The following is a 27,498-nucleotide window of genomic DNA, read 5'->3' on the forward strand; positions in this document are numbered from 1 at the left end:
CTAGGCCTCAGCCTTCCCCATATGCAGGGAGCATGAGGCAAACAGCATGATGCTCCACAGTGACTGGCAGTGGTTTCTGACACTGCTGTATTTGCTCACTTTGACTTTTACACGTAAGACTGCTTCAAACTTTTCAATAAACAAGCTAAACAGGACCACACTGTGTTAGTGCATCATTACAGCCAGCCCTGCCCAGCCTCTGGGGATGCTCTTCCTGCTTCTCCTTGTCTGGCCCTGGGTTTGTGCCAACCAATGCTGCCTGTCTCCCCTCCTCTGACCTCCTGGGTACACCAATCACTCACAGGGTGAGTGGGTGCAGGGTAAGCAGTTAGTCGACCAGCTGGCTAGACACTGTCTAGGCATAATTTGGGGAAGGGGCTTTCAGACATAAATAAAAGAGTCCCTGCACTCCAGAAGCTTAGACTGACAAGGAAGATGTGTAGGGGACTACCGAGCAGTCTATGCCACGAGGCAAATGTGTGGCACACGTTCAGAGTGCTGTAGCTGGAGCCATTTGGGAAGACTTCTTGGAGAAATGAGCAAAACTTAAAGGGCAAGTAGTATGTCCAGGGTAAAGAGAAGGAAAGATGGTATTTCCAGGCAGAGAGGGTAGTATACCAAAGGTGGGAAGGCTAAAAGCAGTGCTGCTTATTGGAGGAATGGTAAGTGGTCCACACTGGCTAGAATTAAAGGTTCAGATAAAGAAAGGATTGAAAAGACTGAAAGTTAGCTTGGGACCCAGGTGATGGCATCACAGGTTACAAGGCTGTAGTGGCTATTCATGTTAGAGATGACACAGGCTTTGACTAAGAAAAACAGGAGGGGGATTGGAAAAAAAAAAAAAAGATAGGGCAATGACTTAACAACACATGTGTGGGCTGCAGGGAGCACCTTCCTGTAGCTATAGCTGGGGTGGGAGTGGAGGAAACTATCAGGGCTCGCCAGGAAGGCAGATGACAGGGCTACTGAGTTAAGCAAAGGGTTGGACCCTACTTTGGCAGGGGTAGAACCACTGCACTGTCAGTTCTCCCTGATGAAGTCACCAGTGTGCCATGATCCAGTTTCACAGGCCAGCTGGGCCTTTGCTGAGACTGCCGATATAGCTGGAGGTGGGACTGGAGAAGGACCCAAGGATTCAGCTAGGGAAACTCGCACTACCCTGTGCATATACCCAATCCCATCTAGACTTGTGCTTAAGACTTCAGTTTGTGGCCACTGAAAGAACACCCTCAGCATCTGCAAAACGAAGGAAAGATGGAAAGATGACAGAATAACACATCTTGCCTATAAAAATTATCAGTGATGCTAGACTAGTAAAGATGTTTGGGGTAGGCCGAATAACAAGTTCCCAAATGTCCACACTCTAATCTCTAGAACTTGTGAATGTGTTAATACATTACCTTATTTGGCAAAAGGAAATCGAGATTTTCCTGGATTATCTGGGTGAGCCCAATATTATCACAAGGGTGCTTAAAAGGGAAAGAGGAAGGCAGGAAGAGAGTCAAAGAAAGAGATGTTGCTGGCTTTCAAGACAGAGGAAGAGGGCCACAAACCAAGGAATGCAAGTAGCCCCTGGACACTGAGAAGACAAGGAAACTGATTCCCCCAGGGCCTCCGGAGAGGAATTCAGCCCTGCCCACACCTTGAGGTCTGAGGTCTGCACCAGACTTCTGACCTCTTGAGATGGAAGATAATACATTTGTGTTAAGTCACTAACCTCCTGGTAATCTGTTTTGGCAGAAATAACAAACAAGTACAACATTGATTCCAGCCTATATTCCAGATACCTCCCCAAAGTGGGGAGGTTGTTTAAGTGCTTAGGGGCAGTCACAAAAGTCCAAGAGAAACCCGAAGTGGAGGCTGTTCTTCCAGACACATCCTGGAAAGCTTATGAAATCAGGGGTCTTACAGAGAGATGTTATGGGGAGGGAGGTGGGAGGGGGGTTCATGTTTGGGAACGCATGTACACCCATGGGGATCATGTCAATGTATGGCAAAACCATACAGTATTGTAAAGTAAAATAAAGTAAAAATAAAAGACAAAAAAAAAAAGAAATAAAATGTATTCAAAACCTTACTGTAGGAAAAAAAAAAAAAAAAAGAAATCAGGGGTCTTGGACAAAAGACCCAAGGATTTGTTCCGCTCGGGACATGGGTTGTCAATGAACAGACTTTGCTAACAAGTAAACAGCAAAAAACATTTTATTTTTATTCTATGAACAATTACACTGCTTAGGTGGCTTCTTCTTTATTTTACGAACAAACACATTGGCTCAGATGACTTCATACAATGTCAAGAGCAACTCAATTCGTGAAGCACATTTCTCTTATTTCTATGTAGGTGTAACAGGTTCCATCAGACAGAAGCCTTGGTTTTGAAATACTGCCTTTAAAACATGTTCTCTTTGCAGCATGTCTCTCCTTCTCTCAACCCGCCACTCTCAAAAACTTATTTCTCTTTTGCATTTTGTTCTACACGTTCACATTTTGTTCTACATATTTTGCATTTTGTTCTACATATTTTGCATTTTGTTCTACATGTTAAGAATAGCATATAAGTAAGATCCAAGGTATATCCAAAGGGCTTTTGAGTATCAGCACAAAATGGTTAACAACAACAGAATCCTTGGGGAAGAACAATCATCATTAACAACAGGAAGCGTTTTTCAAAGAATTTAAATTCTAATATTCATAGTTTCACAGCATCAAATATATCTTCCTAAAACTCCTTACTAATAGATGAAGCCAAAGATGACTCATCTCACACAAATACATTCTCAGATAACCTCAAATACCCTGACTTTGTTTTTTGGCAAAAAAATCCTTGCTGAGCTTTCTCATCACATCCCCATGAGTTATCCCTTCTGTCTCCCTCTTGACTTTTCTATAATTCTCCTGTACATATTTGGCAAATGGCCTCACGTGGGGCTTAATGGGGGTTCCATCTTTCCGAGTTAGTGGCAACATGGCCAGAGAGCCCTTGCACCTGGCACAGATGAAGCGGGTGGTATCCAGCGATCTGCTATAGCGCCCGACCCTAAGGAGGAAAGAGACACCACAGAGCAAAGGAATCAGTTACTGTACCTCCACATCTTCTCAGAGCTGCTGGCCTTGGGTCCAAAGCCAGACGTTTTCTGTGGGATCTCAGAAAGTGGGACACCACGAAGGGGCTATGGTCAGGCCAGCTCAAAGCAGAAGAGAATGGAGAAAGACATCACAGAAAAGTGTAGAGAAGTTTTACTCCTCAAGTCAGATAGCCATGTAGTTCCTGAAGAGTCATGTGGAGGCCACAGTAAAAACATAATTGGAAAAGTCTAAGGAGAAGGGTCTTACCTGAATTTGCACTGAGTACACTCGTAATGAATCTTGTAGTTAATCTTGTAGTTATGGCAACGGGTGACCTTGGGCAACTCCGGGTGCACCATATTCGATTTTCGGGCATAGTATCTCCACATGTCACCATGAGAATCACGGATGCCATCGAGCAGCCAGGAGGCTGCATGGCATAACTCATGGATCAAAGTGTCTCGGAGTCGGTCTTAGGAGAGGAATGGAAAGAAATCCTGAGCCTTAAACCAATTACCCGTGGTCTGTTACCCAGCCACCCCTAGACTTTCCACCCGACCAGATCCACAAGCATATGTGGGCAGGAAGAAGCGTTATCTCCCCAGGATGCTGAAAGTGAAATTTCAACCTATTCCAACCCAATTTTGTTAATGGCAGAGAGCCTCAGGTGAGCAAGTACTTTCAGAAAAGCTCCAGTGTGCTCTTTTTATGGGACACTGCTACAAATACATCCAGCTGAGACCCAGTCGCCACCCTCCGAGAACATCAGTGGGTTTGGTGAGGAGAAGCTCCATGGAAAAGCTGGGCAATTAACAATTGGCTGGATGTGGTGGGAAAAGTGAGCCAAGGTTGGGGTAGGAAAGTGTGCAGTCTATTTTCAAAGCCAGCGTGAAGAAAGGCTAGCTAAAGCACAGGTGGAGTAGTCAGAGACAAGACTGGCCAATGGAGGGGGGCAGAGTACAATGGCCTCGTAAGCCATACTCCAGGCATTGGCAAGCCTGAGGTTTCCTATCAGGAAATAGCACGGAGCAGGGAGAAAACTGAGGTGACAGGGGTCCATAGCTGGGCAAAGGCAAAGACAGAGAAGGAATGATAATAGGAGAGTCATTATGAACATCCAGTGATAGGCTAGATATAGGGACCCTTGAACTTGTTACTGGGAGAATGGAGATGCTGCCGCCTGTAATGGGGAGCTGCAAAAATTAAGTTAGGCCTGGCAGAAATATGGACAAACTAGACTCTCAGTGGTGGTGAGACATCCAATAATAATGTCCTCTAAGCAACACACAGTAGACCTGTCAACCCAGGAGTGGTAGGGAGGCTGTGATTCAGGCGGCCGGAGGACACCAGCACCCAAGAGAAGCCCTTCAGCTGTGGGAAGGAAGCACGGAGAGGAGCCACCCTACTCCCACTGTCACCTGCAGAGTCGCAGACTTTCAGAGAAATCTGAATCTTAGCATAACGCTCTCTCTTAGGGTATCGAAGCTTGCCAGTGGTGCATAAGCCAGCAGTTCTCAGCATCTTATTATTCCAGCCAATGTCGATTTTCTCCGGCAACTGAGAACAAAAAGCAAACAAGAACAAATCAAAAAGCAGTTCTAAGCAGACCAGAAAATATCAACTCAAGAGTTGTGCAAATCTAACATTCTGGGGAGAATAAAATGTAAACTGAAGCCCAGGCAAAGACAAGATTGTTGCAAGAATATGAATGCAGAATCTCTGCTCCCTTGCATGGAGATAAAAGTCAGGGGCAGCCAAGGAAAGGACACTTCTGCTGGGCTAGGAGACAGAGACCGTGCAACTCAGAACACTTAAAGGTTCCACTCATCAGAGTCATCTGATGTAATACCAGTGTCATCAGGAACGGCTCCAAAGGTTGGGGAACCTTTAGAAAGATCTAAGAACTTTCCATGCAGAAAGTTTTGTCACCAGAGACAATAAAGTCTGAAAAACCTAACGACCACAGGTCTCTCTGCCTCCAGATTCTCTCCGATCCAGTCCATACCCCCATACCACTGACAAAACCATTTCTTTCAGCAGCCACTCCATGTTATATCATATTCCTGGGCAGTGGTGCCTACTGATTTCCATTTTTCCAACCTGATTCCCAAGACCCTCTATTAACCAGGCCTACACCAGCTAACATGTATTGTTCACCATATCACAGGTCCTGTTCTAGGCACGTCAGGATTCTGTGTAGTAGGCAGGAGGTATACTACTACTGCCCCCACTTTACAGATGAGCAAACAGAGGTTCAGTAACGCCCAAGGTCCCATAGCTGTTTCCTAGTATCCTTAACACAAACCCTCTCTTCCAGATAGTCAAGCCTCAACACTTGTCATCTCCCCAACCACTGCTGTTCTCTCCCCTTACCATCCTTCAAGACCCAAAACAAGTCTCAGTCCCTCCAGGCAATCCTATTTCCCAACTTGCTCAGGCTCTCAGTGATTTCTCCCTCTGCTGATCGCCTATGGCAGTAACAGTCTGGACCATATACTATAACCCACAAAACATTCTGTTTCTTTCACATATGCATGTCTCATCTCCCCTCCTCATCTAAACTCACTTCTCAAGGGCAGGAAATATACAGTTAGTACATCTGCACACCTCCCAGCACCCAAGAGAGCTGGGCATACAGCAAGTGTTCAATAGGTGCTTATTCACTGACTCTACCTTTTGATCAAAGACAGATCTGTTAAGCAGAGTGTAGATTTTCTGAATCAGTTCATCCTTATTTCGTTTGTAATTCCTTCCAGAATACTGCTTTACATTTTCAAGGCCATGAAAGAAACATCCAGGTATTTCGCACTGAGAATCCCTGCAAAAGTAAAAAAGGCTGAGTTTTATAGAGTGAAAGAAATCAACAGAAGAAATGCATTTATACAGGTTACGACAAGAGAGACTTAGAAGACTCGCTGGTCTCTCTTCCTTCCAGCTCCTGCTACAAGGGCATCTCCTATAAGGTTCCATTCATAGCCTTTTCGCCTTCACTCCCCGCACAGTGTCAGAGATGTGAAGCCCATGGTTCCAACCCCAAAAGGAGCGATCCCATACCTGGATCTGCAGTCTCCACCTCTCTCCTAAGATCTAGTTCTGAGTTCACAAGTGCCCAGTGCAAACTTCCAACCAACTAACCTGAGTACGGAGGAGCCTGGTGGGCTACAGTCCACAGGGTCGCAAAGAATTGGACATGACTGAGCGACTTGACTTCACTAACCTGAGTATGTCTCCAGCTAAATGTGTTTAATTGTCCAACTTCTGTTACAATATGCTAAAAACCTGAGACATTTTAAAATCCATTTTCTCTTTCACCCCATATTCAACTAGGTACAAAGACAGATCACTGTCTGCTTCACATCATCTCTTCCAGCCAGCCTCTCCTTTCCAACCTGTTGTCATCACCCTAGGTCAAGTTCCTGTCCTCTTCTCTATGCCTTGCTACTATAACATCCCACTGTGTTCCTTACCTACAGGCTCTTTTTCTTCTAATCCAACCACACACATACACCTTCAGATTAATTTTCCTAGGCCATGTTCCAGTGATGTCCCTCTCTGTGTGGCCTAACATTTAAGGCCCAGGTCAATCTGGTTCCAACCTCTATTTCCAGCTACCATTTCCACTCTGGCCAAAGCAAGCAACTTAAATGTTCCCAGGACATGGACTGACATTTCGCATAGTTCATTCATACCTTGGCAAAACCTATTTGTCCACGGCCTAGAATAGTCACACCTTCACTTCTCCGCAGACCCACCCTCTGTGGAGAGCTTCATCATTTGCCAAGAATTTTTTTTTACATCATCATATTTAATCCTCACACCATCCTCCAAAGAAGCCACTACTATTCTTTCCATTTCCACTTAGCACATGACAAAACAAAAGTTCAGAAGTTAAATGACTTACCCAAAGTTCAGAGACACTGAATATACTGACCCAAATCTTGTGGTCTTTCCATTAGACCACTATTGCTGTCCCATCTTTCAAGGCATAATTCAAATGCACAAAGAATAGTGCAAACAAACAAACAAAAAAGAACAGTGCAGAGCCCATAAAAAAACACACTTGTAATAACTATTTAACATTTTAATCTTGGCTTGGACAGTCCACAAATCCAAAAAGATCAGCCCACAGAGCTGAAAAGATAAACCACTAGCAAACATAGGGAAGTGTTTCTGACTTAACAGAACTTCTGAAACGGAGATTTTGCCAAGACACTTGTTACCCCTTAAGTCACAAAATAAAACCCTATGAGAGGTGCCCGAGTTGCAGGTGGGGGAAAAGTACCAGACAAGACAAAGGCAGCTAAAGATAGAATCTCTCACCCCAAAACCTGATATGGGTGACTAACATTTCTGCCTCCAATTATTTAGCTCTGAAAGCAAATTTGCATCAGAAAAGGTGGCAGATAAAAACCTAAACCCTCTATAGACCTCAGCAGAGAGCATGACCCTTGCATGTGTCTGTGCTCATGTCAAGCAGCTTGTGGCTTAGCAAGCCTTCACTTCAGTGGTGATGCCACTCTACTGCAGGCTGAGCATCTCCACATCAGAGGAACCAACAAGACCCCAGACAAGTACATCAGACACCATGACCAGCCAGCAGCCTCCAAGGGAACAATGCTGAGAACAGGAAGCCTACAGACTAAAACAGGAAGCAGCAAGGCAACAGTGAAGAGTCCCAACAGGCCAGCCTTCTTTGGATAAGGCAGAGGACAGCGACAGAAAGGAGCAGCTTTTTCCTTCATTCGTCACGTTCTCTAGCAAAGCAACCTGGGACCTACCCAAGACACATGTCCCTAGAAGCAAAGCAGCTTAAATATGGATCTGAGAATCCAGAGAAGAAGCTTTGCTAAAAGAGGGCCCATCTAAGAAACGGTACACCAAACTGAAGAGAAATGCAGAAACAGAAAGCCTCTCTACTCAAGTCCAGTTTCTCTGTTGCCCTCACGCCTGACATATCACTTTTCTTCTTCCCTTAAGACGCATTTATTGCCCTAAAATACAGGTAAAAAAAGGAATCATACAGTCCTTCAAATATACCCCTTCTTTTGTAACATAATTCAGATGGAAGTATACATTATTCCTGAATGCAAGTTAAAAAAAAAAAAAAGTATGTTCACTCTATCACATTTTTAAGAGAAAAAGTGAAGTTCCTAGAATCTAAGTGAGGAAATGCATTAATTTTTTTTTTTGCTTCCTTTGAGCATTAACATGTCATTGGTCTAAACAACCTGCTGTTTTCACTATCAATATAACAATTTAATACCAGTATCAATATATACATAACATATAGCTTAATAAAGATAAATGGACTGCAAGCGATCCCTTTCATCCTAACATTTAAGATATAAAAATTAGCAAGAATATATAGGTAGTAAGAATAAGGGTTCATATAAAATAGATAATCAACAGGGATCTACTATACAACTCAGGGGACTATACTCAATATTATGTAATAACATCTAAGGGGAAAGAATCTGAAAATACACACACTGAATTGCTATGCTGTATACCTGAAACTGAGATGATACTGTAAATCAACTACACTTCAATTAAAAAAAAATTTTTTTTAAGGGTTCATCTGAAACCCTGGAAGATAATCTTGACTGCCTCCCCTCAATTCCAATGGATGGGAACACATTCATTCTACCTTCTCACCATTCCTACCGCCTTTGCTTTTAGTTCTGTGAAAACTGGTGGCCACAGGGCTGTATCTAGCCTGAAAAAAAATGATCTTGTTTGGCTATACATCATTTAAACAATCTGAGTCTAAAGACAAAGGAAATCTCAGAAGCCAGAGCTGCTGTGGGGGTAAAAGCTCCAGTCTGCCCAGAACCGCTAGGTTCTGCGTGGAGCGCCCACACCAGCTCTGCTAGGGAGACGGAGGAAGGGGACACAGAGGTTCCTCCTCTCCCCATCTTCCTCCTGCTGCTGAGTCTATCCTCCCAATTCAGGGATATAAAACTTGTTCCATGCTGCCCACCAGACCCCTTCACTTCCTCAAAGACCCTCCCACGTGACCAGTGAATGGCTTCGCATGTGACAACTGTGCAGTCAATTCCTGAGCCACTGACTGTGAGCAGTACATACCCAGGCTTGGATTTTTCAGATTTCGGTGTCTTGGGTTTCTTCTTTGAAGGCTTACGCTTCTTTCGTTCTTTAACAGCTGAAAAGATAATAGTTCATCCACACCCTGGAAATTGGTACCAACTGGCAACTAACAGGAAGGTAAACCCAGGAGAGGCCCCCACAAACAAGCCCAGAGTACATTTTAGTGTTGATAAAAACTATAAAGGATAAACTAAAAGCTTCTTTCTGAAGCATGCATCCTACTCTAGTAGCTGGCATGAAAGATTTTACCTACATGAGTCACAGAGCTGCAGGCGGAGTAAGTGGGGCAGGATTCTATCCTAGGCACCGAGGACTATTATGAAGCTACATGAATATACCATAGAAGGTTAGATTGTGGGGACAAGAGAGGCACAAGCAGTATAAGAAATGGTGTGGCATAGCTCACACACTTGCTTTGAGGAGGGTGGTTCCCATCCTAGGCAGCACCTTTATTCAGTATACAAGCCAAATTTTCTCTCCTTTGTCTAGTACCCACACTGCTAGTTGCTCCAGCTAGAAATTCATTTATCAGTGGAAAATTCTTAAGGAGATGGGAATACCAGGCCACCTGATCTGCCTTCTGAGAAATCTGTATGCAGGTCAAGAAGCAACAGTTAGAACTGGACATGGAACAACAGACTGGTTCCAAATCAGGCAAGGAATACGTGAAGCTTGTATATTGTCACCATGCTTATTTAACTTATATGCAGAGTACATGAGAAATGCCAGGCTGGATGAAGCACAAGCTGGAATCAAGATTGCCAGGAGAAATATCAATAACTTCAGATATGCTGATGACACCACCCTTATGGCAGAAAGTGAAGAACTAAAGAGCCTCTTGATGAAAGTGAAAGATGATAGTGAAAAAGTTGGCTTAAAACTCAACATTCAGAAAACGAAGATCATGGCATCTGGTCCCGTCACGTCATGGCAAATAGATGGGGAAACAATGAAAACAGTGACAGACTTTATTTTGGGGGGCTCCAAAATCACTGCAGATGGTGACTGCAGCCATGAAATTAAGATGCTTGCTCCTTGGAAGAAAGGAGCTATGACCAACCTAGACAGCATATTCAAAAGCAGAGACATTACTTTGCCAAAAAAGGTCCATCTAGTCAAAGCTATGGTTTTTCAGTAGTCATGTATGGATGTGAAAGTTGGACTATAAAGAAAGCTGAGCACCGAAGAATTGGTGCTTTTGAACTGTGGTGTTGGAGAAGACTCTTGAGAGTCCCGTGGACTGCAAGGAGATCCAGTCAATCCTAAAGGAAATCAGTCCTGAATATTCATTGGAAGGACTGATGCTGAAGCTCCAATACTTTGGCCACCTGATGTGAAGAACTGACCATTGGCAAAGACCCTGATGCTGGGAAAGATTGAAGGCTGGAGGAGAAGGGGACGACAGAGGATGAGATGGTTGGATGGCATCACCAATGTGATGGACATGAGTTTGGTTAAGCTCCAGGAGCTGGTGATGGACAGGGAAGCCTGGCGTGCTGCAGTCCATGGGGTCACAAAGAGTTGGACATGACTGAGCAATTGAACTGAACTAGCTAGAAATTCATGTATTTAGGAGGTAGCGCCATTCATTCATCTAAAAGTTATTAAACATCTATTACATGCCAACTACCAGGCGAGACTTTGGGAGAGACTAAAAGATGAGTGAGAACCCTCTCACCAAGAGGCTCACTATCGGGGCTTCTCTGATGGTCCAGTGGTAAAGACTCTGTGCTTCCACTGCAGAGGGCATGGGTTTGATCCCTGGTCAGGTAACTAAGACCTCGGATGCTGCACGGAGCAGCCAAGAAAAAAGAAAAGGCGGCTCACCATCGACTAGGGGGACAGATTCGGAAAGATACTTAACACAGTTATGTAAGTGCTCTTATTACTGATGAAGTCTGGGAACTTTGGGAACCTGGGAGGGAGGAGCAGCTCAGACTTACAGCTTCCTACAGCAAAGTGGCAATTAAGCCTGGGAGCATGAGGACAACAAGGCCATCCCTCCCCCTCCTCAGAAAGAGCCTTTTCACTGTGATGGCTGCCACCCTTGGCCACTAGAGAGCTGCTGAAACATGGCAGAGGGTTAATAAGCAAGACAGACTCTACAAGACAAACATATCTGGGGGAAAAGGAACAGCGAGCCTGGCTGGCACACTTGTTGCACTAGGCTTAGTCAGTGGGACAGACATACTTGGTTTGATTGGCTTACCAGGTGGCACAGTTATGTTTTTGGTTTTATTTTTCCTTTTCCTTGGTTGTTCCACCACAGGCATAGGCTCTTCATCAGTTGACAACTTTCTGTCTAAAATCTCTGGTTTAGCTTTAGGATCATCATTTGGCAGCTGGCAGAGATTTTTCAGAAGACTCTGCTTACCAGCTGCAGAAGATAACTTGTGCTGGAGGACAGCAAACTCATCCTTCTCTTCCTCAGTTTTGATAATTTTGTTCTGATCACACGAACCATTTTCTGTCACCACAGGTTTTTCCAGATCATCATCATCATCATCATCATCAGTGATAACTATTGGAGCCTCCTGGGTCAGCTGCTTCTTAGTATCAGACACTTTCTGCCTCTTACCTGAAATTCGAAACACAATCATGTATAAACATACCCCCCCCACCCTCACACCCCCCTCAACTTCAGATTATTGAGCACAAATTAAACAAGCCAGGAACTGTGGTATAATGAATCATAGTTAAGAACCAGTTATTTTAGACTGTTTTCCCTCTGCTACTTTATCTTACTGAGAACAATGACAGATAAAATAGGAATTCAAACCCAGAGGCAATTTTCAAATCACATTCTCTGAGTAGCACCATGGAGGTGCTCAGGGGTTCCCACAGGTCTGAAACTTGTATATTTTCACTGGGCCAAAGCAAAAAAAAAAAGAGAGAGAGAGAATAATAAAGTGGGTTCTCCCTGCGAATCAAGCCTGGCTTCTGTAACTTAAAGGACTGTACTTTATTTTGAGATTATGTTGTCATTAAACTTTTGGCACTCTTTATTTTATGAAATTATGATGACAGATGATAGTTGGAGTTTATTTCCATCATTAGAAAAATTAAAAATTGGCAATCCTTTGTTATCCCCCAAAACTTCTTAAACTAGTCCATAAGTCCAAAGCTCTCAGAACCACTGATGTGAAAATGAGGACAGAAGTTCTGATGCCAGCACCAAGAGGCCATGGGAACACTGGGATGGTCCCTAGCCTCATGGAGGACCCATCTGTTCATCTAGAAACAAGGGGCAGCATGCCTAAGACACAAGCTGTCTGCATTCTGCTCAGAGTTCAGCATCTAGATTTCTACGATTCTGGATGTAAAAAATATAAATCACAGCACAGACAAGTTATAAAAATGTATTTATGGTGCAAAAACTCTTTATCCTAAAATTCCATATTTGGGATAACATATTTTGAGTACCATCTATGATTTAAATTAATTATCAAAGAACTTAAAAAAAAAAAAGAACTGCAGATATGCAGTAAGGACAGAAAAAGCAGTGGGTGTTCCTATGGGAAAAAAGTCATCCTTCCTAGAAGATTTAAAGATTTCCCATGTGCAACTTAAATTCTAAAAAGTAGGGACAAAAATGAACAAATTAATAAAACAGAAACACTCACAGACCTAGAAAACAAATTTCTGGTTACAAAAGGGGAAAGAGGTGGGCGAGGGAGGAAAGATAAATTAGGAGTTTGGCATTAACATATACACACTACAATGTGTAAAATGGATAACCAACAAAGACCTACTGTATAGCACAGGGAACTATAGTCAATGTCTTGTAATAAACTAAAATGGAAAATAATAGAAAAAAGGAATATATGTGTGTGAGTAACCTAATCACTTTGCTATGAAACTAACACACCTGAAACTGACAAAATATTGTGAATCAACCCGATTTATGGATCTTCTGACTAAAAGAGTCAGCAACTGACTTTGGCTTTGTCATTCAGGCCCCTACGCTAAAGCTACTTCCCCTGGGGCTCTGTGTACATTGCAGAAGCTTGTCATGTTACACCTCCTACTCTGCACCTGGACCTGCACCCTGCTCAGGCAATCTACTCAGAGCTAGAGAGGAGGGGAAAAAAGAAATCAGATGGGACAGGTGATGAAACAGTAGGAGATGAGGGTTCCAAGCCACCTATCCTTTCCCTGCTCTGATATCCCAGGTTAACTAGCAGAATCTGGCCAATGCTAGCTCGGGGGGTAGTTACCAAAGCAGCAGCCAGTATTTTGAAGGGTGCCAGTACTTTAAGCAGGTGCCCGTGTCTCTTGCCCTATGTCGGGTCCTAAGCAAATGGAGATCAATAAAATACTATCCCAAAGGTTTAAGCAGCTCCTAGTCTTCCTATGTCTCAACCCACTGAACAGGTTCTGAATTGCAGGTAAAACTCCACACCTGCTGAAAGGTGATGAGGGCCTCTGAATTCAAAGAGGCAAGGATCTGTTATGGCAAATACACACTAAGAAAAACAAGACTCTCTAGAAAATATACAGAAGGTAGCAAAAGGCAAAGACAAACAGCTAGACAGAGAAAACAAGCGTACCCCTGAGAAGTCACCGCCAGCTAGCCTATAAGCCTCACACGTCCTCATCTCCATCAGACTGGAAAGAATGAGTCCCTTCCTCCTCCCTGTCATCCACACACAGAGAGAGATGAAGAGTGGAAGGCAAAAGAGCAGGGCAATCTTCATGTTGCTCAGGTTGAGTTCCTAACTTCCTCTGCTCCTGCAACATAATGCTCAGTAGGTAAGAACCCTACAGAGGGTGATGCCTGGGTTCTACGGTAGCAGGAACAGCTGCTGCTCTGTTAGGAAATTAACCAGGGAGTGCAGGGGACCCAGCCATATCCACATCCAGCACACAGGAAGGAAAAACAGTGGCACTCACTACGGAATGATTCAAAACAGAATGTTTGCCGACTCATCCTGAGATGACTGTGCATGGTGAAGCTGCACTGCACAGCTCTTTCTCTAAGTTAGTAGTATACTTGCCTTTGCTACTTATTTCACGTATCTTAGGTTTCTTTTTCTTAGGGACGTATTCATCATCAGAGTCTGAGTCAATCACCACGTAGCTGAGTGACAGGACAGAGAAAAACAAAAGCATGAAAGCAACATTCTTCTTTTCATTGCATTTTCTATTATACTTTTCTCCAGTGAGCAAAATCACTTTGAAATGATTTTGTTGGTTTCCTAAAGTAACTCTGTTCCCCTCCTCTGGAACCACTCAATCATTGTTCCTGATTTTCCATCTTTCCTAACTTCCTATCAAACCTTTCCATCTGCCTAAATACTTTCAAAGGGAGGAATCTGTCTAGTATTGAGAGTTGAAGTGGGGTGTCAGAGGGTATGTGTTCAAATGGTTTTGGTGTGAGGGGAAAATGATTAAGGAAAAGTCTAATTGCCATTTCTCTTTATCCGCATTGAGATTCCCCCTGCCACAGATGCAGAGAGGCAGCCTCGGTGGGGAGGTTTTTCCCGGGTGCTACTCTTTGCAGCCCAAAGCCAGCACCACCTCTCTAAGTGAGCAGTATCCCTGTGACACCCAGGATGTGGGTGTTGTGGGCACACCTCTGGAACTGTCATTTTCAGCTCTCCAGGTTTTTGGGTCAGATGTTCCAGAAGGCTGAAATTCACCACCTTTATTTCCTACACAGTGTATAAGTGTGATATACCTTTATGATGAGAGAGAAAACTACTTAAAACGCTGCTAGAGAACTTGTCTGCCCTCGTTACAGACACAAATCTATTCATCCATTTCCTTCATATTCACCACTTTTAAGCTGCCAAGTTTACAGACCTTTGCTCTCTTGTTGACCATTCATTCCATCCTTAAAATTCTTGACTCCTGGGACACTATTGATTTTGGTTCTCTTCTCACTTGTTTGCCCACTCCTTCTCACTCATTTCCCTTCCTCGTTCATCCCCAGGTTTTATCCACGTCCCTTTCATGCCAAGCCAATCAATCCCTAAGGATTGGGTAAACATTATCTATCCACCAGCCCAACTTTGCTTCTGACTTCTGGCTCCATAGTGCCAATCTCCTACCTGGATGTCCTATGGGCAGGGTCAATTTTTAGTCAGTCTACACAGGTACAGCCTTACCAACTGTTTATTGGTGGTGTCTGTTTGAACCAGTCAGGCAGCAATCCTGACTAATCCCTGTTTGTATCTCTTGGTTGTTAAATTTTTTTAGTATCAGCCCTGCCTGTAGGCCCCTCAATCTCAGCATACCCAAAACTGAACACATCACCTTCTTCCTCAAATCCACCCTTCCTACAGCATCCCACAGATAGAAGGCCCCAGAACTGGATCAAGATCTGTGGGCACTCCAGGAAGACACCTCGAAATGGATTTTCTTTACATATTTGTTCAACATCTATCTAGTGGAGACAGGAAGAAACCAATTGGATATTCTTAAATTTATTTTCAGTCAAGGGCTCTATAGCATATAATATTGAAAATCAGGATATTTCTAAGGATCTATGACATTCAAAATGTAAATGGCAATGATGGAAATTCTGCATCTTTGTGGTGATGTTTACAGTACCTACTCCATATACATACCATATACGTTTGTCAAAACTCATCAAACTGTATACCTAAAAAGGGTGAGTTTTTCTGTATGTAAATCATACCTCAATAGACCTAACTTCAAAAATATAAATAACAAAACCGATCATTTCCAATAGATAGCTTTATACAATGCATTATTCAGTTCTAGAATTTCAGCTGATTGCCAACTGCTGACTTCACACATTGGTGTCAGGCTTGGTGGCTTGCATGCTGTAAAAATAATCAACAGAGATAAATCAGAACTAGCCAGAAAAACATTTTCCCACTTGACAGCATTATTTCGTCTTAGTGTGGGAAACAGAAACGACCAATGCACATTCCTACAGGATTCAAGGAGCTGATATGGAAACAAGTTATTTCAGATTCATTCCAGTAAATTTAGCACTACAGTTTGGCACCTGGGCAACAATCCTTAGTGTAGCAGAGGACTCCTAAATAGGAAAAGCAGTAGATAATGCTGACAGGTTATGGCCAATTCTCAGAGGACTTTAACTCCTAGGCTTACCTATTTGATCTCCCTTAGATAGACAATTTGAATAGAAAATTAATATGATCAAAGCAGTGTCTCAGATTAATCTGGAAGTGGAATACAGACTTGATCAGAGGAGGAATAAATCAGGCTAAGGAGCCCACTTAAGAAGCTCTTGCATGAATACAAGGGTAAAAATTGATAAAGGTCTTAGTAGTGGAGACTAGAAGTTAAGGGATGGTTCAAAGAGACATTATGAAGAAGAAACTGACCAATTAGATAATGAGCCAGTGATAAGGAGTCTAGTATTTTGAACCCAGGTGTGAGATCCAACACCCATTATAACCCTGAACATAGGATTCACAGAGAAAATGTGATGTTTATTCTGAAATCATCTTACCCAAACATTATTCCTTTAAAAAAGTCAATTTTCACCAATTCTACCCACCTAACGGTCTCCTTTTTCATCTTCACTCCAGTTATATCTGAATCAGAGAAAGAAAGAGGGCATTAGAAAGCATGTGAAGCATGGTCAAATCTGATTACCTATGTCTTTAACTCCCTAAAACCAAAGTCCATAAATTAGACTTGGTTAAAATTTATGGTGGACTCTTAAGTCATCTCCCATGAGAGACAGAGAGGAGATAAAAAAGTACAGAGATCTATAATGAAAAAAAGGACAGGAAGCAAATTGGAAAAGAAGCACAGAGGACATCCTCTGTTCCTCACAGTAGGGAAATAAACTCTGTTTCACCAATCTAGAGAGCTCTAGAGGAAACAAAGCTAGAACAGCTTATACCAAATGTCCAAAATCACATTTCAGTCATCTCTACGAAGACATGGCTGAATTACGCTTTTAGACTGTAAATTACTGCTTTGAGAAGACTCTACTTACAGCAGTCAGGCTCTTCATCAGTGTCTGAGTCCACAGTAACAATGGGACTGCAAAATAAAATACATTCTGTTTTAAAGGAAAGCTACTAACATACGTTCTGTTTTATTTTTTTTTATATGTTCTGTTTTAAAGGAAAGCTACTAACAATATTAGCAACCAAATGTCAAAAATCTCATATGAAAAGAACCACCAATCTGAGTTTCTGAAATGTAAAAAGGCTTTAAGGGCTTATGAAATGAAGATCACAGTAGTGGAAGAGAAGAAAAATTAAAAGCCACAAGCTGCTCAAAGCCGCTTTGTGCTCTACTACACAAAGTCAGGGAAAGAATGCTAGTTGAGTATCATTAGCTATCAGTGAAAAGCCTGTTTTCTGCCCAGTGGTATATTTCTATTTAAAAATATGAGGACTTCCCTGGTGGTCCAGTGGTTAAGACTCCACATTCCAATGCACGGGAAGCAAGTTCAAATTCTGGTTGGGGAACTAAGTCCACATGCTAAGAGGTATGGCCAAAAAGTAAAAAATAAAGTTAAACATAAAAATAGAGATATGAAAATGAATTCCAAGAAAGGGACCACAGGGAAAAGGACTTGAGAATGCAGCGATTACAGTTAAAAATCAAAAGGGCAAAAGAGCAAGGGGGACACCTTTTGGGGCTTTGCTGCGTGAAGAGGATCTACTGATTGGGATTGCTACCTGAGTAAATGCACAAATGCTGAAGTGCATTTCTTGGGGAGAAAACACAGGGTGATTTCAAACCTGCAACTGCTCCCTGTGGTGAACCATGGCATTGGGTCCATTGCTTCCCGGCCTCACAATCTGCCAGAGACCCTAGCACTCATTCTACCCCAGCTAGCAGCAGGCTGCGTGGCTGGTTGTTCTAGCTTCACATTACAGTCAGCCCTCTGTATTGAAGGGTTCCACATCTGCTGATTCAATCAACCTCAGATGGAAAACACTCAGAAAAAAAATATGCCAGCAAGTTCCAAGAAACAAAAGTTGAATATGCTACGTGATGGCAATTATTTACGTAGCATTTACATCGTAGTAGGTATTATAAGTCATCTAGAGATGATTTAAAGTACATGAGAGGATGCGCATACATCATATGCAACTATCACACAGTTTTATGTAAGAGACTTAAGCATCCAAGGATTTTGGTATCCAAGAGGAGCCCTGGAAGCAATCCCCGCCTACCCCAGATACTGAGGGACAACTGTACTGAGGTGACACCAGAGCACATTCCAGATGGGGGTTCTTTAGCTCACCAGAAAGCAAGTGACTGGACATCCCCTAAATCAGCCACTCATGACGATTCAGAGAGGCTCAAAGTCCAGCTCAGAAAAGCCATACTTCCATGCTGGAGCCAGGTTCCAATTCTAGGACCTACTCATGGGTAATCTTATCATGAACTATTGTGACAGACAGCTAACAGAGGAAAATGAAGTGCTGAAGAAATTGGGCATCATAGCTCTAAAGTTTAACATATATTTATATTGCTTTAATATTTATTAGGTTTTACAAAATATTTATAAGGTTTTACATAAAAAAATCAGCCTTAACCACTTCTTGTAGACTTTTATTTTGGCCTTGAGATTGATTACTGGACTGATTATATACCTTTTAAACACACATGTTGGCTCACCCCCTTGATTAAGTTTTCTATTCATTTATTGGTCATTGTACACTGGACTTATTCAATAGTAGGCTTCAAGTCATTTTTGTTCAATCAAGAATGAAATCTCTTGGTTTCCTAGGTATGGGTCAAAACGTGACTTTGGTTATATAAAATCTATTATCAAAATACATCACTACATATAAACTAAAATGTGATTCATACATCATCTATCTTTTCACACACTTCTGTGTTACATACACACACACACACACACACACACACACACACACACGGATTTTCTTTAGAGGTCAAATAAAAGGAACCAGGGATCAGAAACAGGACACAGAAAGTTATACAACAGAGTTCCACTCTAATCCCCAAAGAGAAAACATCGAATTCTGGGTTGGCAGGTAACCAACAGGAAAAGTAAAAAGGTCTGAGGACAGCACTAAGGAAGAAATAGGTGGTCAAAAAAGTAGAATGTAGTACCCTTTTCAAGTAAAATGTACGACCAGGAGTCCAAGTCCCTAGAAAGTGTTTAAAGACTCGTGTTACTAGGTGCATATTAGAAAATATATGCACCTGAGAAAAGCCATTTGGCTTACCCAGAACTCTACCATGGAAGGACTAAGAAATCATATTAGAAAGCTTTCAAGATATATCAAATAAAAGCCCTTGAAAACTTTTAAGTACCCAGAGATCTTCCCTTTAAAACTGAAGCCATAAACCATACAGATTATGCTTTCCTTAACTACAGAAAAAGATATAGAAGAATCAATATCAAGTTATTAGTAATTATTACTTCAAAAGAATGGGAGGGTGTGTACATGTGAGGTTGACTCTCACTTTTTACTTTAGATGTTTCTGTATTGTTTATTTTTAACATGGGCCTGTATTCTACTGGTAATTTCTGAATAAATATGGAATAATTAAATAGGATGGGTACATCCATGGTTCATTCATTCATTGATTCAACCATTTATTTATCATCTATAATAGCCAGCCCACTAGGTGACCCATTTGCTTTTCTGATCCAATTATTTTTAAAGTGAGTCTAACAGGGTAATTTTTACAATATGGGATTTCTGCATTTTTATTGTGTGGTAGTCATTAACAAAACAAAGAATCTTGCACTTAAAAACAAAACAAAACAAAAAAAAACTACTCAGTGAGCACCAGAGAATATGAATTAGGCTTTGATTGCTCAGTGAAAACCAGTCCCCTATTCTTTGTATTATGTATCTCAGTAGCATTTCTGCCGTCAGAGTGCCAAAACCTCCTCAACGACCTTGTCCCATAAATCACTGGGAAAATAAGAGGTAATCACGCAGGAACACCCTCATCCTCCCACCAACAAATCTACTGACCTGTCTGTAACTATAACCAACTCTGCCTTAACAAGGAATGCAGTGTCCCCTCCACTATCTAAGGCCATACCCTCCCTTATTCCTTGGATCTCTCCCCTGCAGTTCTCAAGGAATTGTTTCCTGCCACCTTCCATGCTGTGCTGCAGGACTGACCCCTCTCTCCTGGGTCATTCATTCTACTATCCCTAGACCCCATGTCCTCCAATCTTATATTTCTAGCCTTGAACTCTCCACTGAACTCCACCTATCTATATGGTATCTTGGATATTTACTAAGTATTTAAAGTGTGACATGACCAACACAGACTTTTTTATTTTGTCCTTCCATTCTGTTCCTTTCTGAGCTCAGTCAATGGCACTACCATCCAACCACTAATGCAAACCAAAAATTTAGAAGTCATCCTTGATTTTGCTCTCTCTTACCTCTCATGTCCAATCCATCAGCAAGACCTGTTGGCTCTACTTCTAGAGTGTATTTCATCTAATCTAATACATCATTATATGTACCTCTAAGAAAGGAAAAAACACTATCAAATGATGACATGCTATCAAATGTATGAAGCAGCCCAGCCTCAGAAATGTTAAGATGTGGGGAAAGTCTGTGAACTGAACAATAATATATTCTATACTTATCCAAATCTCTCCAACTTCACTATCACCACCCTACTCTAAACCATCATTACCGCTCACCTAGATTTCTGCAAGTCAAACCTGGGCCTCAGTTGTCAATGAACCATTTATCTCAGAGGGCTACTATGAAAATTAAACAAGATCCTATAGGGTCATGTACTTCTCCCCCATTCACGGCATTTACCACACTATACTGTTTATTGCCTGTTTACATGCATCTATCTCCCATTTCAGACAGTAACCTGTACATGGATCTCGAAGTGTGTCTGTTTCATACTGTTAAGTACAAAGTCAGTACTCAATAAATATTTGCTGAATAAATGAATGAATCTCAAAAAGTGGTTCCAAAGATCCCTTTCATTATTTTCCATCCTCCCACCCACATCCCACTGAACCTCATTTTTAAAGGATTTTTTGTCTATTGGATCTCATTAAGAAATATTTTTCCACTTAAAAATTTAATTACATACATGAAAACTCAACCCTTAGAATAGAAGAAAATAATAGCAAATGAAATAACTAACAAAGGATTAATTTCCAAAATATACAAGAAGCTTATGCAACTCAATAACAGAAAAACAAACAACCCAATCAAAAAGTGGGGAGAAAAAGTGGGAAAAAGACCTAAACAGACATTTCTCCAAAGAAGACATACAGATGGCTAGTAAACACACAAAAAGATGCTCAACATCATGAGAAACACAAATCAAAACCACAATGAGATATCACCTACACCGGTCAGAATGGCCATCATCAAAAAATCTACAAACAATAAATGCTGGAGAGGGAATCCTCTTGCACTGTTGGTGGGAATGTAAATTGATACAGCCACTATGGAAAACAGTATGGAGATTCCATAAAAAAACTAGGAATAAAATCACATATGACCCAGCAATCCCACTACTACCCTGAGGAAACCAAAATTGAAAAAGACACATGTACTCCAGTGTTCACTGCAGCACTATTTACAATAGCTAGGACATGGAAGCAACCTAGATGTCCATCGACAGATGAATGGATTAAGAAGCTGTGATAAGTATATACAACGGAATATTACTCAGCCATAAAAAGGATCACATTTCAGTCAGTGCTAATGAGGTGGATGAACCTAGAGCCTATTATACAGAGTGAAGTAAGTCAGAAAGAGAAAAACAAATTATCATATATTAACACATATATATGGAATCAAGAAAGACAGTATTGATGAACCTATTTGCAGGGCAGCAATGGAGACACAGACATAGAGAACAGACTTATGGATGAGGGGAGGGGTAGGAAGGAGAGGGTGGGACAAACAGAGAGAGTAGCATGGAAACATACACACTAACAAATATGCAATAGACAGCCAGTGGGAATTTGCTGTATGACTCAGGGGACTCAAACTGAGGCTCTGTGACAACCTAGAGGGGTGTGAGGCTCAAGAGGGAGGGGACATATGTATACCTATGGCTGATTCATGCTGATGTATTGCAAAAACCAACACAATATTGTAACTATCCTTCAATTAAAAATAAATAAATTTTTAAACAAGGGGCCTTTTAAAATATCTACTCAATACTGTCTCAATGATTTATCAATTTAAAAAATTCCCCCCCCAAAATTAATTACATATATATGCCCATCTATGAGACAGCCCAAAGTACAGAGTCAGCCTAAAGCAAAAATAAACAAGTAACAATATCACCTGCATTAATGAAAATACAGTGCCCAGATACTTGACATAATGGTCCTAACTTGCAGTGGGGGCAGGTGGAGAGCCTGGCAGGTTGCTGTCCAGCCTCAAGAGCAATCTCCAAGCAGAAGTCCAGCATCTGGTCTTTGCATCTATAGCTTCAGGAATTCAGGTTTCTCAATTTTTCATCAAATGCTAGAGGAGTGACTCCTGTTAACCAAGTTTTCAAGGGGCTGATTTATAAAGCAGAATATACTTGCTTGCTTCTTAGGGGAGAACTAATGCCAACCAAGTGCCCTGGGAATTCCCTATTTGGGGCATGTTACTGAGGGTCATGGAGAGAGCCGGGACTTTACCTTGTGCATTTCTGATCACACACACACACACACACACACACACTACTTTGATTCTTTAGTTGAATGCCACACCTAGCATCTTTGTGCATTTAATTACTTTCATAAATTGGATTTTTCTAGGATTGAGTTACAGAAGTCAAATTACTCAGTCTAAAGTAGGACGAATTTTATAGCTCTAGGTACATTTCCTTATTTGTTTCCAAAGGGTCATACTAGTTTACGGTGTCAGGAATACTACTATAATAAGACTAAATATTTAAAATTTGCTAATTTAAGCAGTAAATAATTTTAAATTAGCATTTCTTTCTATTACTTCTTAAGATATGTTTCCAAATGTTTGTTTGCTGCATTCTTTTATTAATCCTCCCCATTTTAATGGCTATCAAGAAAAAGTGTTTACCAGTTTTGTGACTGATAAAATACACTGAAAAGAGGAGTAGAGAAACACTTTGTCCCTGTTCTTCCAACAGTCCCACTTCCCAGAAATAAATAATGTTTCTTATTCTTTCAGAAAGTTCTCAAGCAAAGGACATACCCCTACAAGTCAAGTGCACAAAACTTTTTTTCTTATAAATAGTATTATGCTTTATGAATTATTCTGCAACTTAGTTTTTGACTTTATAGATCTTAGTACTTCTACTATCAGCATATATAGTTCTTATCACATTTTTTTGGATGATCCATAATTTATTTCAAGTACACCCTTAGGATATATAAACTTCCAAATCTGTGTTATTACAAACAATGCTGCAGTGAACATCCTTGTATGTATTTCTCAGTGCACTAGTAATTAATCATACATCCTTCATCCACAGAACTGAACAAAGACCAAAACAGTCTGTGTACGTTTGTACGTGATCCAATGAGCATGAGTTACAGGGAGAAGGGACATGGGAGAAGTAGGCGGAAGGAGTCAAGAGAAAGTAAGAGTGAACTACAAAAAGAACACGTATGAAACAACCACTTGTTTTTAAAAAGAAAAAGTCCTTGTAGTCGAATTACTGGCTCAAAGGACATGGACATTTAAAATTTTCATATTGCCAGACTGCACTACAAAAAGGTTGTACCAATTTACAGTCCCACCATGACTGCATGAAATTTCCCTATGGATTTGCCAACACTGGGTATTATCAACATTTTTAAATCTTCACTAATCTGATATTTGAAAAATGGTAACTTGTTTAAAATTCCTTTAAATAATAAAATTAAAATTTGAATAAATGTTAATGTCTATAAGCCATTTGTATTTTTCCCCAGAGAACTACCTTCTAAAACTTTTGCCCATTTTCTCTTTGTTCACCTTTTAACTGTTGCTTTTATTTATTTTTTGGCCATGCCACATGGCTTGTGAGATCTCAGTTCCCCAGTCAGGGAATGAACACAGGCCACCAGAGTGAAAGCCTAGAGTCCTAACCACTAGGCCACCAGGGAACTCCCTAATTGTTACTTTTTTCTTTGTAGACTAAGGAAGATAGACTTTTATCATAAGTAATACAAATATTTTTTTCAGTTTCTTGTTCATTTTTATGTTTTTGTTAAGATATTAAATTTAGAAAGACATTCCTCACTTCAAAATTATTGGAAATAAAATCCAGCTATATTTTCTAGCATTTTTAATGGTTTCACTTCTAATTTTAAAGTATTTTATCTGTGTGTAATTTATTTTGCTATAAGGAGTGATGAGGTAAGAATCTAATTCTTGCTGTTTTCCAAATGGTCAACCAATTATCTTCAAATTATTTGTCAGTGAATCTATCTTTTCCCCACTGATTTGAAATGCCTTTTTTTCCCCATCCTGAACTATATTTTCATATGCATTTGGGTCAATTTCTAGACTCCCTAGTCTATGGTTTCTACTTTCTTCCACACCATACACTTATCTGTATGCTTATCTTACTTGGAAAGGAGAAAAAGAGAGCAACCTTTCAGGAGAATGAAGACTTAAGAGATGAGACAACTATTTTAAAATACCTATCATGAAGAAGAAAAATGCTTCATCTGTGCACCTCTAGAGGGGAGTACTGACAACAATGGGGTGTGAATAACAAAAGGACAGACTTGATGGTCATCAGAATGACGAGTTTTCTAGAAATTATGTTCAACAATGCATAAAGTTGCTTCATGGAGTTGTATACTCCTGGCCACTAAAAGAGCTCTTATATAGAGGGTTTATGCATTGGATAGGAGGCTGGACTCCCATGATTCTAAGATCTCTTCTCACAATTCTCATTTTATGACTAACCAAATCATACATTCTATAGACTCTAAATGACATAAATGTATACTTTTTGAGAAAATCGATTTGACAACAGAGTAGGACTAAACTAAGAGAAAACAATTTTTTCAAATCTCACCATTTATCATCCTCGACCTTCAAACGGCCAGCCCTTTCTTCGGACATGTCTACATCTGTTAAGAAACCAAAACCAATTAGACGTTTCTACACTCTGCATTTGCTTTTAAGCAGCTTCTTCACTGTAACCTGAAACCAAAACTTCACTCCATGAAATAAGTATTTAAATTTATTTATTGTCGACCTTTCTCCCACCTCGCTCCACCAAGATTCTTTGTACATCAGTCAGAACGCCCAAAGCATATGGGGGCTCCTGATGTTAAGTCACCTCAACGCCACCTATTACAAAAATAAGCGAGAGCAATCATTCATCAGCCTCCAGATCAATTTTCTCTCCGTTATATGGCTTTAGCATGCGCTACTAGGTCCCTGGCCCAATGCTCTTTCACCCTTAAATGTATTCCTAACCCACACACACATCACCACCCTCTCTTCCCTCTCCCCACATCTTCGTTTCACCTACTTCTACCTCGCACCCCAAGAAAGTCTTCCATCAGGCTTTCACAACCCCCCTTCGCCATCTCCCTACTTCTGCTCAGAGCTAGACTTATACAGACCAGGCCACACATCCCCACACACCTCAATCCAACTCACAAACTCCCCAACCCCCTCCTCCCACAGGGGATCAGGTCACCCTCCCCCCACACCTCCATCTTCCTACTCTCACCTTCTCCCTCAGCTAGTCTTGCACTCATCAGGCCTCGAACCCTCTGTTCACCGTCACACTCAACACAGTGCCTCCTCTCCCCCTCCTTTGCCTCCCCCTCCCTCTTCTCGCCACCTTTGCACCAATCAAGGCTAGACTCCTCCTCCCTCCAGTCTTGAACCAATAAGACCTCGACACCTCCACCACCCCTCACGCACACTTCCACTCATCTTGTTTCTGCCTCTTCTCCCCAGGAGGTCCTTACACAAACAGGTCTAGACCCTTCTGCTGCTGCCTGGAGACAGCCTTGCACCAATCAGGCCTCGACTCCCACCTCCTCTTCGCCAGGGACCTAAACCCCTCCCCCATCTCACCTCTCCGCGCCCGCAGTGAGTCTTGCACCAGTAGGGCCTCGGCTCCTCCATTCCCCCCTCCCACACTTGCCTCTCACCCCTAGCTGATCAGGCATTGACACCCCTGCCTCCCTCCCAAAACTTACCCCACCCCTCCCCCACCTTACCCCACCCCTCCCCCACCTTACCCCACCCCTCCCCCACCCTACCCCCAGGAACATACATGCACCCCTACCCAGCCTCCACCTGCCCCTACCGCCATACTCCAAACTCCAGCCGGTCAGCCTTCCACCCTGCTGCAGCTGCATGCCACCTCCCAGGCCTATTTCCTTATGCCCCAAACTGGTATATCTGCTTGCCCATCCCCCATCTTTAGCAGAGTTAATATCACTAACACATGCACAAAAATTCCTTCTTCCAAAAGTATTAGGTGCAAACAGGCAAAATATTTTGCCAAAATCTCAGTCTCAAGATTCACGGAAAATCAGCGTCCAGGGCTTATGGTGGTCCTCACTTTAATGAAGCCTGCTCAACCGCAACAAGTTTCAAGGTTTGCTCTCGCTTTGGTACCCTCCGTTCACCTACCTGCTTCTGCAGCCTCTGGCCTAGTCAGTCGCTGCTCTCCTCGGACAAGTGCGTGGTGTGCAAGGTCCCGAGCAACTGTAACGAACACCAAGCGCAAGCCCTTTTATAGGGCCCGGGCTCAGCTGGCGGTAGGAACTGACGTATTCCCGCCCTCCCTGTACCCACCTATCAGTGTGTTCACCAGGCAGATTCAAATTTTCGCGGTTATGAATTTGGCGCCCTGGAACAGTACTTCCGGAATCACGTCCATCTCTTTCCACAGTGAATGCGCCGCGCCATTTCACACAGATGACGTAGTTTAGCAATCCTTCATTTTGGGGGGCGACAGGGAAAAACCGAGCCAAATCCTCCAGAACAATTTCATCATTTGCAAGGACTTGGATAAGCGAGCCCTGTTTCTTGCTTGAATTGCCCATGCCTCTAGGTTCCTTTCCCTCCCCCAATCACGCATGAAGTTGAGGGATAGGGGTGTGGGGGCGGGGCGCAGGTGCGGGCGCACGGGCACGGGCGCATGGGTGCACGGGCACACGGGCGCACGGGCATACGGGCGCACGGGCACGGGCGCACGGGCGCACGGGCACGGGCGCAGGGACGGGGGTGGGGGGTGGCCGCGGGGGTGGGGGCGTGGGCGGCGCAGGCGCGGGGGCGGGCGGGGGCTCCGGCACGCAGGCCAGACCCCTAGATAAGAGTGAAGCAGCAACCCAAAAGTGCCTGGCAACACTGAACTGTGATGCCCGCTTCCAGAACCCTCCGAATTCTGCAGAAAAAGAGGAGTTAACTTGAAGCTTTTTGGCACTCACTC

General features: G+C 42.3%; 1 protein-coding gene across 1 annotated transcript; it reads right to left on the minus strand.

The window, feature by feature from the left end:
* On the minus strand, positions 1-27,112 carry GCNA (germ cell nuclear acidic peptidase). Its single transcript, XM_052662694.1, has 11 exons — positions 26,929-27,112; positions 26,697-26,771; positions 25,114-25,168; positions 14,172-14,254; positions 11,408-11,752; positions 9,154-9,229; positions 5,740-5,884; positions 4,485-4,623; positions 3,334-3,538; positions 2,923-3,037; positions 1-129 (listed from the first exon to the last, which is right to left on the minus strand). Exons 1-11 carry the CDS (start codon positions 27,110-27,112, stop codon positions 1-3), a joined length of 1,551 nt encoding a protein of 516 aa, XP_052518654.1.
* Positions 27,113-27,498: the final 386 nt, after the last annotated feature.

The sequence above is a fragment of the Budorcas taxicolor genome, chromosome X, assembly GCF_023091745.1.
Source record: "Budorcas taxicolor isolate Tak-1 chromosome X, Takin1.1, whole genome shotgun sequence".
Classification (NCBI taxonomy): domain Eukaryota; kingdom Metazoa; phylum Chordata; class Mammalia; order Artiodactyla; family Bovidae; genus Budorcas; species Budorcas taxicolor.